General features: G+C 43.8%; 1 protein-coding gene across 2 annotated transcripts in view; it reads right to left on the minus strand.

Moving 5' to 3' along the window:
• Positions 1 to 5822, minus strand: part of CYP27A1 (cytochrome P450 family 27 subfamily A member 1) — a 35141-nt gene extending 29319 nt beyond the window's left edge. The window contains exon 1 of one of the 2 annotated variants that reach the window (XM_072742426.1): positions 5190 to 5822. In XM_072742426.1, coding sequence (XP_072598527.1) covers positions 5190 to 5453 — 264 coding nt within the window. In that variant the 5' untranslated portion in view covers positions 5454 to 5822. The remainder of the gene's footprint in view (positions 1 to 5189) is intronic. The other variant, XM_072742425.1, reaches the window with a different exon arrangement.
• Positions 5823 to 13897: the final 8075 nt, after the last annotated feature.

Consider the following 13897-nt stretch of genomic DNA (forward strand, 5'->3'; position numbering starts at 1 on the left):
TAGAATGAACATCAAAAGGACAAGAGGTAGCAAGTGTTGGCGAGGATGTGGAGAAGAGGGAACCCTTGTGCGCTGTAGGTGGGAATACAAATTAGTGCAGCCACTGTGGAAGGGTAGGCAGTTTCCTCAAAAAATCACAAATAGAAACGCCTGGGTGCCTCGGCTCAGTGGTTGAGTGTCTGCCTTCGGCTCAGGGCGTGATCCCAGGGTCTGGGGATCGAGTCCCACACCAGGCTCCCTGCGGGGAGTATGCTTCTCCCTCTGCCTGTGTCTCTGCCTCTCTCTGTGTGTCTCTCATGAATAAATAAATTAAATCTTTTAAAAAAATCAAAAATAGATCTACCCTGTAATTCAACAATTTCACTCTGGGTAAATATCTGAAGAAAACAAAAATACTAACCAAAAAATATGTGCACCCCCTGTTCACTGCAGCATCGTTTACAAGAGCCAAGACCTGGAAGCAATCTAAGTGTCATTGATGGATGAACTGATACAGAAACTGTGCTACCTACACAGTGGAATATTATTATTCAGCCACACAAGAGAAAGGACATCTTGACATTTCTGACAACGGGGATGGACCGTGAGGGCATTATGCTAAGTGAAAGAAGCCAGAGAAACACAAATATTGACTGATGTCTCATCCTTGTGGAATCTAAAGACAAAACCAACCAGAACCGAATTCACAGATGCACAGAACAGACCGGTGGTTGCCAGAGGTGGCGAGTGGGATGAGCAGAAGGGGTGAAGGGGCTCAAAAGAAACAAACTTCCAGATACCAAATAAATAAGTCCTGGAGATGCAATGCTCAGCCTGGAGACTGTAGTTATTTCTACGGTTTGTATATTTGAAAGTTTTGAAGAAAGTAGATCTTAGAGTTCTCATCAGAAGAAAAAATGTTGTAACTATAAAAAAAAGAGAAACATGATATATGAAGTGACAGTGCACAGGGCATTGTGTGGCACACAGGGGTCGCCAGCCTAGGCAGCCCACAATAAGACCTGCAGAATGGGGTGCCTGGGTGGCTCGGGTCATGGTCCTGGGGCCCTGGGATCGAGTCCTGCATCAGGCTCCCCACGGGGAGCCTGCTTCTCCCTCTGCCTGTGTCTCTGCCTCTCTCTCTGTGTCTCTCATGAATAAATAAATAAAATCTTTTTTAAAAAGTAATATTTCTTTATTAAGTTGTCTATATTTAGTTCTGTATATCTCGCTGGTTCCTTCATTAATTAATCAGTTGAATAAAATCTTTGACACATTTATGTTTGGAAAGAGTTACGATTTTACCGTTTAAAATGATACTCTAGGGATGCCTGGGCGGCTCTGCAGTTGTGAGTCTGCCTTTGGCTCAGGGCCTGATCCCAGGGTCTGGGGATCGAGTCCCGTACCAGGCTCCCTGCGGGGAGTATGCTTCTCCCTCTGCCTATGTCTCTGCCTCTCTCTGTGTTTCACTCATGAATTAATGAAATCTTTAAAAAAAAAATGATATTCTAAAAAATAATAAATAAAATGATACTCTAGCAAGTGAATAATTACTTCAATGTTTATTCATTTGACTAATTATCTTGGATGACTGAATATGTATATTCCACATAATGACCACAACTATTACCTTCTTTTACTTTGTATATTCTCTTTAAATGGCGTTGCTGGGATCCCTGGGTGGCGCAGGGGTTTGGCGCCTGCCTTTGGCCCAGGGTGCAATCCTGGAGACCTGGGATCGAGTCCCACATTGGGCTCCCGGTGCATGGAGCCTGCTTCTCCCTCTGCCTGTGTCTCTGCCTCTCTCTCTCTCTCTGTGACTATCATAAATAAATAAAAATTTAAAAAATAAAATAAATGGCGTTGCTTTGGGACACCTAGGTGGTTCAGTGGTTGAGCATTGTGATCCCAGGGTCCAGGGATCAAGTCCCACACCGGGCTCCCCACAGGGAGCCTGCTTCTCCCTCTGCCTGCGTCTCTGCTTCTCTCTGTGTGTCTCTCATGAATAAATAAATAAAATCCTTAAAAAGAAAATAAAAGAGCTACAGCACAGATGACAGGTCTCATCACTCTCTGCTGGGCTAACATTTTTGAAAGAAATCAATTGACTATAAATCTACATATAAATTTAATGTATGTTCACGTTTCATTTTTCTAGTATGCTTGGTACTATTTTAGTTGAGAAAGAGAAGGGAACTGTATTTATGGACCAGTATGATTTTCACATGTTCCAATTCCCACTATGCCCTTAAGTCCTTCAATGTTTCCCTGAGCTGATTTTATTCTTTTTCTGTGTGATATGCAGTTTTTGACAACTGAGGGTGCAGGGGATATCGTGGTCAGCCGTCCTTCAACTCCACTCCTCTGCCTTGTGCAGCCCTCAGACGGTTTAGGTGGGAGGGACCCCGATCCCAGCTTTAGGAGCGAGCCTGCATGCATCTAAGCTAATTAGAGTACACCTCTGGCCTCTGTGCTGGGTTCAGAGATGACCTATTAACCCAGGTCAGTCAACTAACTTCTGCAAGACAACAGAGCCAAGAGAACTCCAGAAATACAAAGCTATAGCTTTGATGATCTCCTGAATCTCTACAGCAAATTATATAGCTGAAGAGCATCCAACTATTAGAATTTTTGAACTATATGAACCAATAAAGCTACTTTAAAGTTTATGCCAGGGTGAGTGGCAACCAAATAAATCCTAACTGATACAAAGTGGGTCCCTGAAATGCATCCTCCTCCTCATTAGGGGCACTAACTGGGTTTTCCGGATGTGCAGCACAACACCCTTGATTAACTCACACCAGCCACATGTAGTAGAAAGGCCTAATATATTTCCCATCCGTGCCCTGGGAAGGTTCATGTGACGCCAGATCTCTGGGATACAAGGGCTGGGGCCGGGGGCTCTCCTAAACCCTAGCCCTGGCTGCTCCTTTAAAAGACTGCACAATCCTGGGGTGCTTGGGTGGCTCAGTTGGTTAAGCAGCCAGCTCTGGATTTCAGCTCGGGTCATGATCTCAGGGTCCACACTCAGTGTGGAGTCTGCTTGAGATTCTCTCTCTCCCTCTTCCTCTGCCTCTCCCCTGTCTCTCTCTCTGTATAAGATAAATAAAATAAAATAAAATAAAATAAAATAAAATAAAATAAAATAAAATAAAATAAAATAAAAACTACACATTCCTGGCTTTCTCCTGCTTCCTCCTCCACCTCCTAGGATGGTCTAGAATTTCTTTGATAGTTATTGCTCTAGAGAGAACCCTAAGCTACACCTTCCAGTAAATTCTCCTTCAGAAGTGATGAGAACTCCTTAAACCCACCCTTGGGGCATTCACTGGGCCTCTCATATTTCCAGAGGTTAAATGAAGTAGGAAAAATTTATAGGACTCTGGTTTCTTGGCTTACTTAGTTTCTTGATGCTGAGCCCAGAAGGAATGATTTTTTTTTTTTTTTCACCATCCCGGAGTGCCTCAGGAGCTGCCCACCAAGTCCTGGAAACAAGAGGTAACAGGGAAGATCCCCCCCTGTAGTAGCACCCAGGAGGGGGCAGAGGGTGTGGGATGCTCAGAAACTGGTCAGGCTAGTGCTTCCAACCCTCAGAGTCATTTCCCCCTCATCCTCAACTCTCGGTCCATTGAATAGAGGGTGGCTCTGACAGGCCATGCTGGAGCCTTTGTCTCCCGAGGGCCTCTCCACCTCTCCTGCCTGGTCCATCCTACTGCACACACCATTACCTGGGCAGTACCTGCTCAAGAGCCCACCGTGGCCCTCAAAGGAACTAGGGCTCTCAGTCTCACCTCCAAGACCCTCCTCAGAGGCTAGTCCTAGCCCAGCGCCCACAGCTCCTCTGAGTTTTTGACCGCTGCCCAGCCCAGCTACCCAGTAACCAGACTGCTCACCAGCCCAGCCAAAGGCCTGCCCACTCCTCCCGCCAACCACCGATAACCACACATGTGCCAGGAGGGCAAATGAATCAAAAGTCCCACCCTGCCCCCAACCCTGGACCAGCTTCCCCTCTCAGGGTACTCAAGTTCTCTATCTGAAGTTAGCTGTGTATTGACTTGTTCATACCCCTGCCCTCTTTCTTCCCCCAAAGGAGCATAGAAACCTTGGGGTGTAAGCCTCCAACTGAGCATATAGCCCAGGAGAGCACTGGCCACCTCCCAGTGAATCCCAGCACTTGGAAAAATACTGGGGTCACAGTGGATGTGTTTATACTTTGTAATAGTCATTAGGAAGACAGGTCCCAGATGTGTTGAGTTCATTTCCCAAAACCTCTCCAACTGAACCCACATCGGGATTTCCAATCTCTGTCCGTTCACAGTGGGATCTCCACCCATCGCTGCCTCAACCAGGGTTCCACTGAATAAACTCTTCTTCCTGGACATGGATTCCTTAATAACAACACCAACAAAAATACACCTTTTCCGGAATGTCTATGATTTTGCTCCTTGAGAAGTGACATTTTTCTCCCTATGGCCAAGTCTGTGTCTTGCAAATCGCTAGATGTCTACCCTCCGCGAAGCCCCCTCCTTCGGGACAAGTCTGTGGTAGCCAACAGCATCGCAGAATTACACAGTGGTTCTTCCACACCTGGCCGTTTAGACACCTGTACCCGCCATTCCGTGACCAGACGGGTCCCTCCTCTCTTGACCTCTGTTCATTTTGAGCCTGGCCTCCCAAGTCACCTCCTCCCTGGTGCCCTCCTGGTGCAAACCCCTCGGGGACCTATCCATTTCAGTTTAAGCGGTTCTGACCCCACTTTGCACATAATCCCTACAGCTCCAGTCGGTCCTCAGCTAAATTCTCAACATCTGGAGAATTAGGCCTTTCCACTAAAAATCTGATATATGCTTCTACCTTTATTCTTTTTTCTCCCTCTGGATTCATTTTCCTGATATTTTGTATCTTTTAACCTTTTTTAAAAAACCAAACGGCTTCATCAGATTTTCTGATTTCCCAATAAGTGCGTTGAATGCTGTACATTTTCACATGTTACTGTGTTGGCCATTCCAACAAGATTCAGTACACATTCTCTCTTTTTGTAGTCGTTCAAATCCCAGTAGTTTGTAATTTCCATTTTGATTTTCTTCTTTCTTCACTTTGTTCCCCGCCAACATCTCTCCCTCTCCGGCGTCTGGGTCCTGGGGCTCACCACCCTCCCCCCGCACCCCACCCCGTGGCGGGCCAGCCCCGCCCCACCCCCGCTCGGGTACCTGGAGCTTGTGTAACCGCAGAACGTAGCCTTGTCCTAACAGCTGGAATAAGAAGCGCAGCTGCCCGGGCCCTGGAAGCTCCTCCAGCGTCCGCAGCCTCCGGTCGCCAGGCCCGTTTCCAGGAGACTCGGCGGTGGCCGGGACGGCGGCGGGGATCGCGGCCTTGGCTCTGGCCCCGCGTGGGCAGAAGCCGGCCGGGGCCCCCCGCGCCCCGCGCAGCGCCCCCCGCAGCCTCGCGCCCCGCAGCGCCGCCAGCCGCTCCATGGCCCGCGCCGCCGCGCGTCGGGACCGCGAGTGAGCAGCGCCCGAGCCGCTCGCAGCCCGATCCCGAGGGGCGGGTTCAAGGGCGCGGGGGCCGGGGGGGGGGGGGGGGGGGGGGGGGCGGGGCAGGCCCCTCTGCTCGCTTCGCCCCGCGGTGCCCCGACGGCGAGGAGCTAACCGACGCGCCAGCCTCCTCCTCCCGCCACAAGCCGAGGGCGCACCCCGGATGCAGCGGCCCCCGCGGCCCTCGCCGCGACTCCCCGCTTTCCCTTGCTCCCAGGGCTTTGCACAGTGCACAGCGAGGTCTCGGGAGCCGGGGCCGCCTCCACCGCCGGGAAGCCCCAGCCCGGGAGCTGGGCCTCTCGCGGGCCTTTCCTAATGCCCCCAACCCCGGGTGATGCCCGGAGTCGGAGTGTCCAGGGAGGACAGAAAAGAAAAGCAAATGGGGAAAAAAAAGAAAAAAAAGAAAAAAAAAAAAAAAAGAAGAAGAAGGAAGTAAGCAAAGCAGAGCAAAGCAAAAGAAAAACACACCGGTCCGGTGTCCAAGGTCATCTGATTCCTGGAGGGTGAAAGGCAAACAAACATTTAAATATTAGGGATTTACTAATGCAGTTCTACAGGCCCCTCACCCCCACTCCTAAGTCGGCCAAGGCAGGGTTTTTCAGACCGCAGGTTGAGCCCAGATTTAGGGACTGTGGCCGGGTTTTTTTTTTTTTTTTTAATAAGGTGGAAAAGAATTAAATAGTACAGGAAATACGGCCAAGAAGAAAGAGTGGTGTTTCATGAATCTTTTGTTTCGTGTATATTGAAAGTCTACTGAAAAGTTATTTCTATTTCAGAAAGTTAAAAGCAGGATGGAAAAACTTGTTTTAAGAATATTGGAAGGAGGGCAACCCTGGTGGCTTAGCGGTTTAGCGCCGCTTGTAGCCCCGGGGTGTGATCCTGGAGACCTAGAATCGAGTCCCACGTCGAGTCCCACGTCGGGCTCCCCGCATGGTGCCTGCTTCTCCCTCTGTCTGTGTCTCTGCCTCTCTCTGTCTCTATGAATAAATAAATAAAATCTTTAAAAAAAAAACAAAAAAGAATATCGGAAAGAAAAAAAGAATATTGGAAGAATTGGTTATTTATTAGGAATCAGAGGAAGAATGGGGCATATAAGGTTCAAAGGGGCAACAATTAGAGGGTCAGTTAACGTGGCTTGGTGTGGATTTACGGTTTTATTTATCCCATTTGGGACCGTAGAGTTTCTCAAAACTGTGACTGAAAATCTTTCATCAGTTTGGGAGTTTTTCAGACATTATCAGTTCAAACATTTTTTTCTACCCTATTCCTTTTTCTCCACCCCCTTTCTAGGACTCCAGATTATACATATGTTAGACCTTCTAACTGATCCTTCCCGTCTCTTACCCTCTCTTCTGCATTTTTAAAATTTTTTTTAAGCAGGCTGCGTGCCCAGGGTGGAGCCCAATATGGGGCTTGAACTCAGGACACTGACATCAAGACCTTAGCTGAGATCAAGAATTGGTCACTTACTGGACTGAGCCACCCAGGTGCCCCTCTTCTGCATTTTAAAAAATCCTCCTGTCTATTCTAGCTCATTAATTCTCTCTTCTGCTGTGTATAACCTATTAAATCTGTCCACTGAATTCTCAATTTCAGGTATTGTGTTTTTCAGTTTTTAATTTCAATTAGTTTTTTTCAAATCTATGTCTTTTTTTTTGTATTTCTAGTTTTATGTCAGAATTCATAGTTTTATCTCTTAATATCCCTTTATATTGTGTGAACACAGTTGTTTTAAGAATTATGATTAATAACTCCAACATCTGGATTCTCCCTGAGGCGATTTCTTTTGTCCATTGTTCCTACTAGGTTTTGTTCATGTTGCCATATTTCTTCCTGGGCCTGGTTGCTTTTGATTGGTGTGCCAGAAAAAATGAATTAAGTTTCTGGTGGAACTCATTTAAGTTTAGGATGATTTAATTTTCCTCAGGCAAGGTTTACTTTCCTTTCTGACAGCTGCCTGAAGGCACAAGCAACCTAGGATCCACCTAATTCAGTTTGGGGAGTGAGATGCTTTGAAACCAGGCTGCAATCCTTTAGAAAGCCAGTCTAATTTTTTTTTAAATTTTTATTTATTTATGATAGTCACACAGAGAGAGAGAGAGAAAGGCAGAGACACAGGCAGAGGGAGAAGCAGGCTCCATGCACCGGGAGCCCGATGTGGGATTCGATCCCAGGTCTCCAGGATCGCGCCCTGGGCCAAAGACAAGCGCCAAACCGCTGCGCCACCCAGGGATCCCCTAGAAAGCCAGTCTAATCCAGTCCTTAATCCTTGAGGTTCTCAACCCAAAGTTTGGGTATAAGAGATCGTGGATCCCAGCATTACACTCAGCTTCCTCCAATGAAAATGGGAAATACCACTAATAAGAAAGTAGTACCTAATACCTAACTTACCTCTGAGTTTCTGTCTTCCAGTTCCTGTCTGGTTTTTGTCTGTTACCTTGTGTGTTCGCTGATGCTGGTGCTTCAAGTAAATGCTTGACATATTCGTAGTCATATAGCTTTCCTAGCTATCCTTAGAGAGTCTAGTATTAGCAGAAGTAAAAATCTGATATATGCTTCTACCTTTATTCTTTTTTCTCCCTCTGGATTCATTTTCCTGATATTTTGTATCTATTAACCTTTTAAAAAAACAAACCACTTCATCAGATTTTCTGATTTCCCAATAAGTGCGTTGAATGCTGTACATTTTCACATGTTACTGTGTTGGCCATTCCAACAAGATTCAATACACATTCTCTCTTTCTGTAGTCGTTCAAATCTCAATAGTTTGTAATTTCCATTTTGATTTTCTTTTTAAGCTAAGAGTCATACAAAAAGGCAATTTTGTTCTCCTGCAAATAGTTGCAGTTTTGTTTTTTGTTTTGAAAAGTTCCATTCCTTTGTTATTGATTTATAGGTATTACATTGTGGTCAGAGTGTATGGGTTCTGCTTTTTAGAATTATTGAAATGTTTTTATAAGTCTCATAATTGCTTTTTTCTGAGCATCTCATATGGTTTTTTAAAAATATGTATTCTCTGTTTATTAACTTAATTTTGTTATTCAGATCCTCTATAACCTTACTTTTGTCTACTTGATTTGTTAACTTCTTCTTTTTTTTTTTTTTTTAAGATTTTAGTTCTTTATTCATGAGAGATGGAGAGAGAGAGGCAGAGACACAGGCAGAGGGAGAAGCAGGCTCATTGCAGGGCACCCGATGCGGGACTTGATCCCAGGATCCCAAGATCACATCCAGAGTCAAAGGCTCAACCACTAAGCTACCCAGGCATCCCACTGACAGTTTTTGTTTTACATTTTGGAATCTGTCGTTAGAGTCATAAAGGTTCATGACTATTATATATTCTTGATGGATAGCACCTGTCATAAATCTGAAAAATTGTTTTGGATTTAGTTTGTTTGATTTTAATATTGTTACTCCTACTTTATTTTTTATTCATGTTTGATGTACCTTTATTCATCCCTTTATTTTTAGTTATTCTAAGTTATTTTGATTTAGAAGTATCTTGTAAATACCAAGTAGCTGGATTTTTTTCTTACCCAGGAAGAGAATCTTTAAATAGCAAAAAATATTTTTATAATTTGAATGAAGCTTAAAACTAAATAAATGAAACTGAATAAAATTACGACATAACAAATGGGTAATTCAGAAGAGGAAATATGAATGAAAAATGTTCAACTTCACTTACAATGAAAGAAAGACGAATCTGAACTACGTAAGAGTTCATTTTTCACCTATAGTTTGGCAAAGATCAAAAGCTTGCTATCTATGAAGGTATAAGGAAACAAACTCTTAATCATGGTTCAAAGGAATACAAATTGCTACAGAGCATTTGAAGTTTAAAGTGCCCTTACCTTATGAACCAGTAATCCTACTTGCAGAGATTTTTTTCTACAAATATACTTGCACATTTGCAAAATCACAAATACAGAAGGATATTTATTACAGCATTGCTTGAAAAGATAAAATTTTAGAAGCAACATAAACATCCATGAGTAGAGGACTAATGAGGTAAATTAAGCTTAATCCACACACTGAAATCATTTGCATTTGCATATCACTGAAAACAAGGATACAGCTCTCTATATACTGATATGCAACAAAATCTTTTTTCTTTTTTTAAGATTTTATTTGTTTATTTGACACACACAGAGCGTGTTAGCACAAACGGGGAGCGGCAGGCAGAGGGAAAGGGAGAAGCAGACTCCCCTCCGAGCAGGGAGCCCAATGCGGGGCTCTATCTCAGGACTCTGGGATCATAACCTGAGCCGAAGGCCAATGCTTAACCGACTGAGCCACCCAGGAGCTCTAATAGACAAAAAGTTTTAAGATATATATTTTTTTAAGTAAAAAGAGCAAGATGCAAAACTGTGTTGTAGTAGGGTATAGGCTACCCTATGATTATGCCAATGTTGGCACATGCATAGACCATCTCTGAAAGGATACACAGGATATTACTCTTTGTAATAGAATCTACCTCAAAGAACAAAGGTGGCAAGGACGCAATTTCCCACCACACTCTCTTGGACTCTTTGAATTATGCAATATGTACATGTCCTAACTTTTTCAAGTGGCTTATTTAAAAGTCACATAGCAAGGACATTTTCTTTTCACCTTTCTGAAAACTCGTTTCCCAAAGTGATGTCTGGCTATTATCTTGGTCACTTTGGTCCTCATCAGAGCCAAAAGCTTTAGTGAAAGCAATAATCATGTATTAAAATAATTAAAATAATTAAAGCCACACATATACACATAGGCACATTTTTTTCTTTCTTTCCTTCTTGTTTTCTTTCTATTTTCAATAGGGGGGGATTTCTAGAAAGAAGTATATTGGGGAAAATGTGTAATTGAAGATATCCATGAATTAAGTATATTGGGGAAAATGTGTAATTGAAGATATCCATGAATTAAGGTCAAATAGTGTGAATAAAAATTGGTTTGAGGGGTGCCTGGGTGGCTCAGTCCGTTAAGTGTTGGACTCCTGATTTTGGCTCAGGTCATGATCTCAAGGTCTTAGAATTTCCTTTAGATTCTCCTTTCTCCCTCTCCCTCTGCCCCTCCTCACCCCAAAATATTGAGATGTGAGAGAAGGTAAAAACTGGTCTGATTCTTCTAACTCATACATTTTTGTGTGTGACTTCGAAAACTAAAATAAACAAGAATTTCCCAGACCTTCTGAAAGTAGTGAATTTATGTTTGCGCTGCTTGCAAAGGCTTTGAATTATACAGCAAAACATCCCCAAAGGAAAAATCACCCATAATCTCACCACATGAAAAGTTGATATAATGTAACAAAATAAAAGACCTCTGCTCTCTTTGGCCAATTTTATTCCCTCAGAATGAAGCACTGCTCGTAGGTAAGTACATACTCTTTCAGACCTTATTCCACATTTACAAATCTTTTTTCATGTATAAGTAAAAGAATCAGACTGATACATTAACATGAATTCCTTTAAATATTATAAAGGCTCAGGGTTTCTAAAAAAAAAAAGTATTCTTTTTTTTTTTTTTAAGTATTCTTATTGACCATTTCTATTTCTCTATGAAGTCCTTAATTATATTCTTTGATCTTTTTCCCATTGGGTTTTTTGGGTCTTTCTTAGTGTGTTGGTGTTCTTGCCCTATTTTGGGAGATTAACCTTGGTCTGTATGTATTACAAGTATTTTCTCCTGCTGGTCTGTTCCCTATATCTTGGTTACATTTGAGGCATCTTTGGCTAATTTCTGTGTGGTCCAATCTGGAATTTTTTTCTTTTATGACCTCTTGGTTCCATATCTTACTTGGGACTACCCCAAGATTCTTAGTGGAAAAAACTTTCATATATTTTACCTTATATTTGACAGTTTTGTCTTTATATGCTACACATTTTCTTCACAATGAGCAATCTAATCCATCTGGCATTAATTTTCATTTCTGATGTGACCTAGGGTGTTAACGTATCTAATTATTCCAACGTCATTAAATTAAATGACATCTAATTATTCCAACATGATTTATTATATAATAGATTTGGAGTTTGCTAGATGCTTCCATCTCCTCTCTGGGAGTAGCATTCTTTAACCTACAAGGCTTAGCAGATTTGATCTTCCATTTCACTCCAGAACATTCCTTTGGGGCCATGTAGCTTTCAGATGCTGTCCTCTGGATCATCTTCTGATATTACAATGACCACTTGCAGCTTAGAGTTACAGTTCACCCAAGGGTGACCCTCCATCTTTCACTGGAGGCCAGGAGAAGATGGGAAGGGACATCCCCTTCCACGTCATGCCACTCTGCCTCTTTAGTGTTCACAAGACCAACATAGCAGGCGGCATATGTTCCTTTAGCAAAAAGGACATTTCCAGAAGGGAAGTACTACATAGGAGAATCAAACATTCTCCTTCATGTTGCTCAAGGGTGGGCAGCTGGTGCTCTAGACCTTCGTGACTTGGTGCTTCAGAGGCTTCTTCTTCTTCTTCTTCTTCTTCTTCTTTTTTTTTTTTTTTAAGATTTTATTTATTTATTTGACAGAGAGAGAACACAATCAGAGGGAGAGGGAGAAGCAGGCTTCCCACTGAGCAGGGAGCCGGATGTGGGGCGCAATCCCAAGACCCTGGGATCATGACCTGAGCTGAAGGCAGATACTTAACTGACCAAGCCACTGCGGTGCTGCCTCTTTTTAAAAAGATTTCCAGCTCACAGCAATTTATGGGACTACCACAGCCTCCTTGAATAGTTAGAGGTCATTACACTTCTCCAAGTAAGAAAAATGAAGTTCAGAGAGGTGAAAAGGAGGTGGTCGAGCCAGACTTTGCATGAACCCAGGACTTCAGGTAGTGAGCTTAGTGTTCTTTCTGCTAGGTTTGTGGTGAGAGGGGAGCGACGACGTTGTTCGAACATTCCTACCGCAAAAATGGGAATGATGAGGAGCTCACTATTACCCTGATAACCAGAGGCTGGATGATGGTCCATAAGAAGGTAGGACCCCTAGCCTGGCCCCACATAAAGACATCTGCCTGGAGCAAACAGTGCCCTCCAGTCCTTGTGACCCGAGCATCTGTGGGTGTGGTGGCTCACTGTTACCCCAACCAGTGCTGCCGTGCTGAGGCCTCCAGAAGTTACCTCAAGGATACGTGCTGGCCTTCTGAATCTGGACAAGCTCTTCTCTGGAATTCTATTTTGTTTTGTTTTTAAAATATATTTATTTATTTATTTATTTGAGGGAGAGCACAAGGAGAGGGAGGGCCAGAGGGAGATGGAGAAGCAGACTCTCCACTGAGCAGGGAGCCTGACCTGGGGCTTGATCCCAGGACCCTCGGATCATGATCAGAGCCAAAGGCAGACACTTAACCAACTGAGCCATCCAGGTACCCCGTGGAATTCCATTTTGCATCCAAAAGTTATCCTCAGTAAATTTATGGATGCCTGCTGCTGTATAATAAAGAATTTTTCTGGTCTTTGTCCCAGGTTCCTCAGGGACAGTGTCTAGCTCTTGAAATTCTATGAGTGGTAGGAGTGTCTACGATCCATTGTTGTTCACAGTGGATCCTTAGATAATTCCAGGGTGGGGACTGGTCATGCTGGAGAGCTTGGTCATATGATTAGATCCTGGCTAAGTTATGAAACACCAATAAAAGAACTCTGACACCAAAGCTCAGTTGAGCTTCCTGGTCGGTAAGCACATGAATATGCTGGGAGGGTGACGCCTCCTGATTCCATGGACAGAGGACTTGACAGCTTCATGTTCAAGATACTCCTAGACTCCATCCTATAGGTCTCTTCTTTTGTCTGGTCTTGATTCAGATGATTATAACATACCTGTACTTTAAAAAAATGTGTTTATTTATTTATTTTAGAGAGAGTGTGTGTGTATGAGTGGTGGAGAGGGGCAGAAGGAGTGGGAGAGAGAATCCTCAAGCCGACTCACTGTTGATCATGGAGCCCAACCCAGGGCTTGATCCCAGGACCCTGAGATCATGACCTGAGCCAAAATAGACAGTTTGCTGCTTAACCAACTGAGCCACCCAGGTGCCCCAATAAAACCGTAATTTTTAAAAAAGATTTTGTTTATTTATTCATGAGAGACACACACAGAGAGAGAGGCAGAGACACAGGCAGAGGGAGAAGCAGGCTCCATGCAGGGAGCCCGATGTGGGACTCGATCCCAGGACTCCAGGGTCACATCCTGGGCTGAAGGCAGGTACTGAACCACTGAGCCAGCCAGGGGTCCCCTAAAACTGTAATTTTATGTATAGAACTTTCCCCAGTTCTGTGAGTCTTCCTAGTGAACTATCAAATCTCATAGGGTTGTGGGAACCCTTGGATTTGTACCCAGTTGATCAGAAGCATAGGTGGCTTGGGGACCCCCAAAGTAGCAGATGGCATCTGAAATGAGGGCAGTCTTGTT

Source organism: Vulpes vulpes, chromosome 16 (genome assembly GCF_048418805.1).
Source record: "Vulpes vulpes isolate BD-2025 chromosome 16, VulVul3, whole genome shotgun sequence".
NCBI lineage: Eukaryota > Metazoa > Chordata > Mammalia > Carnivora > Canidae > Vulpes > Vulpes vulpes.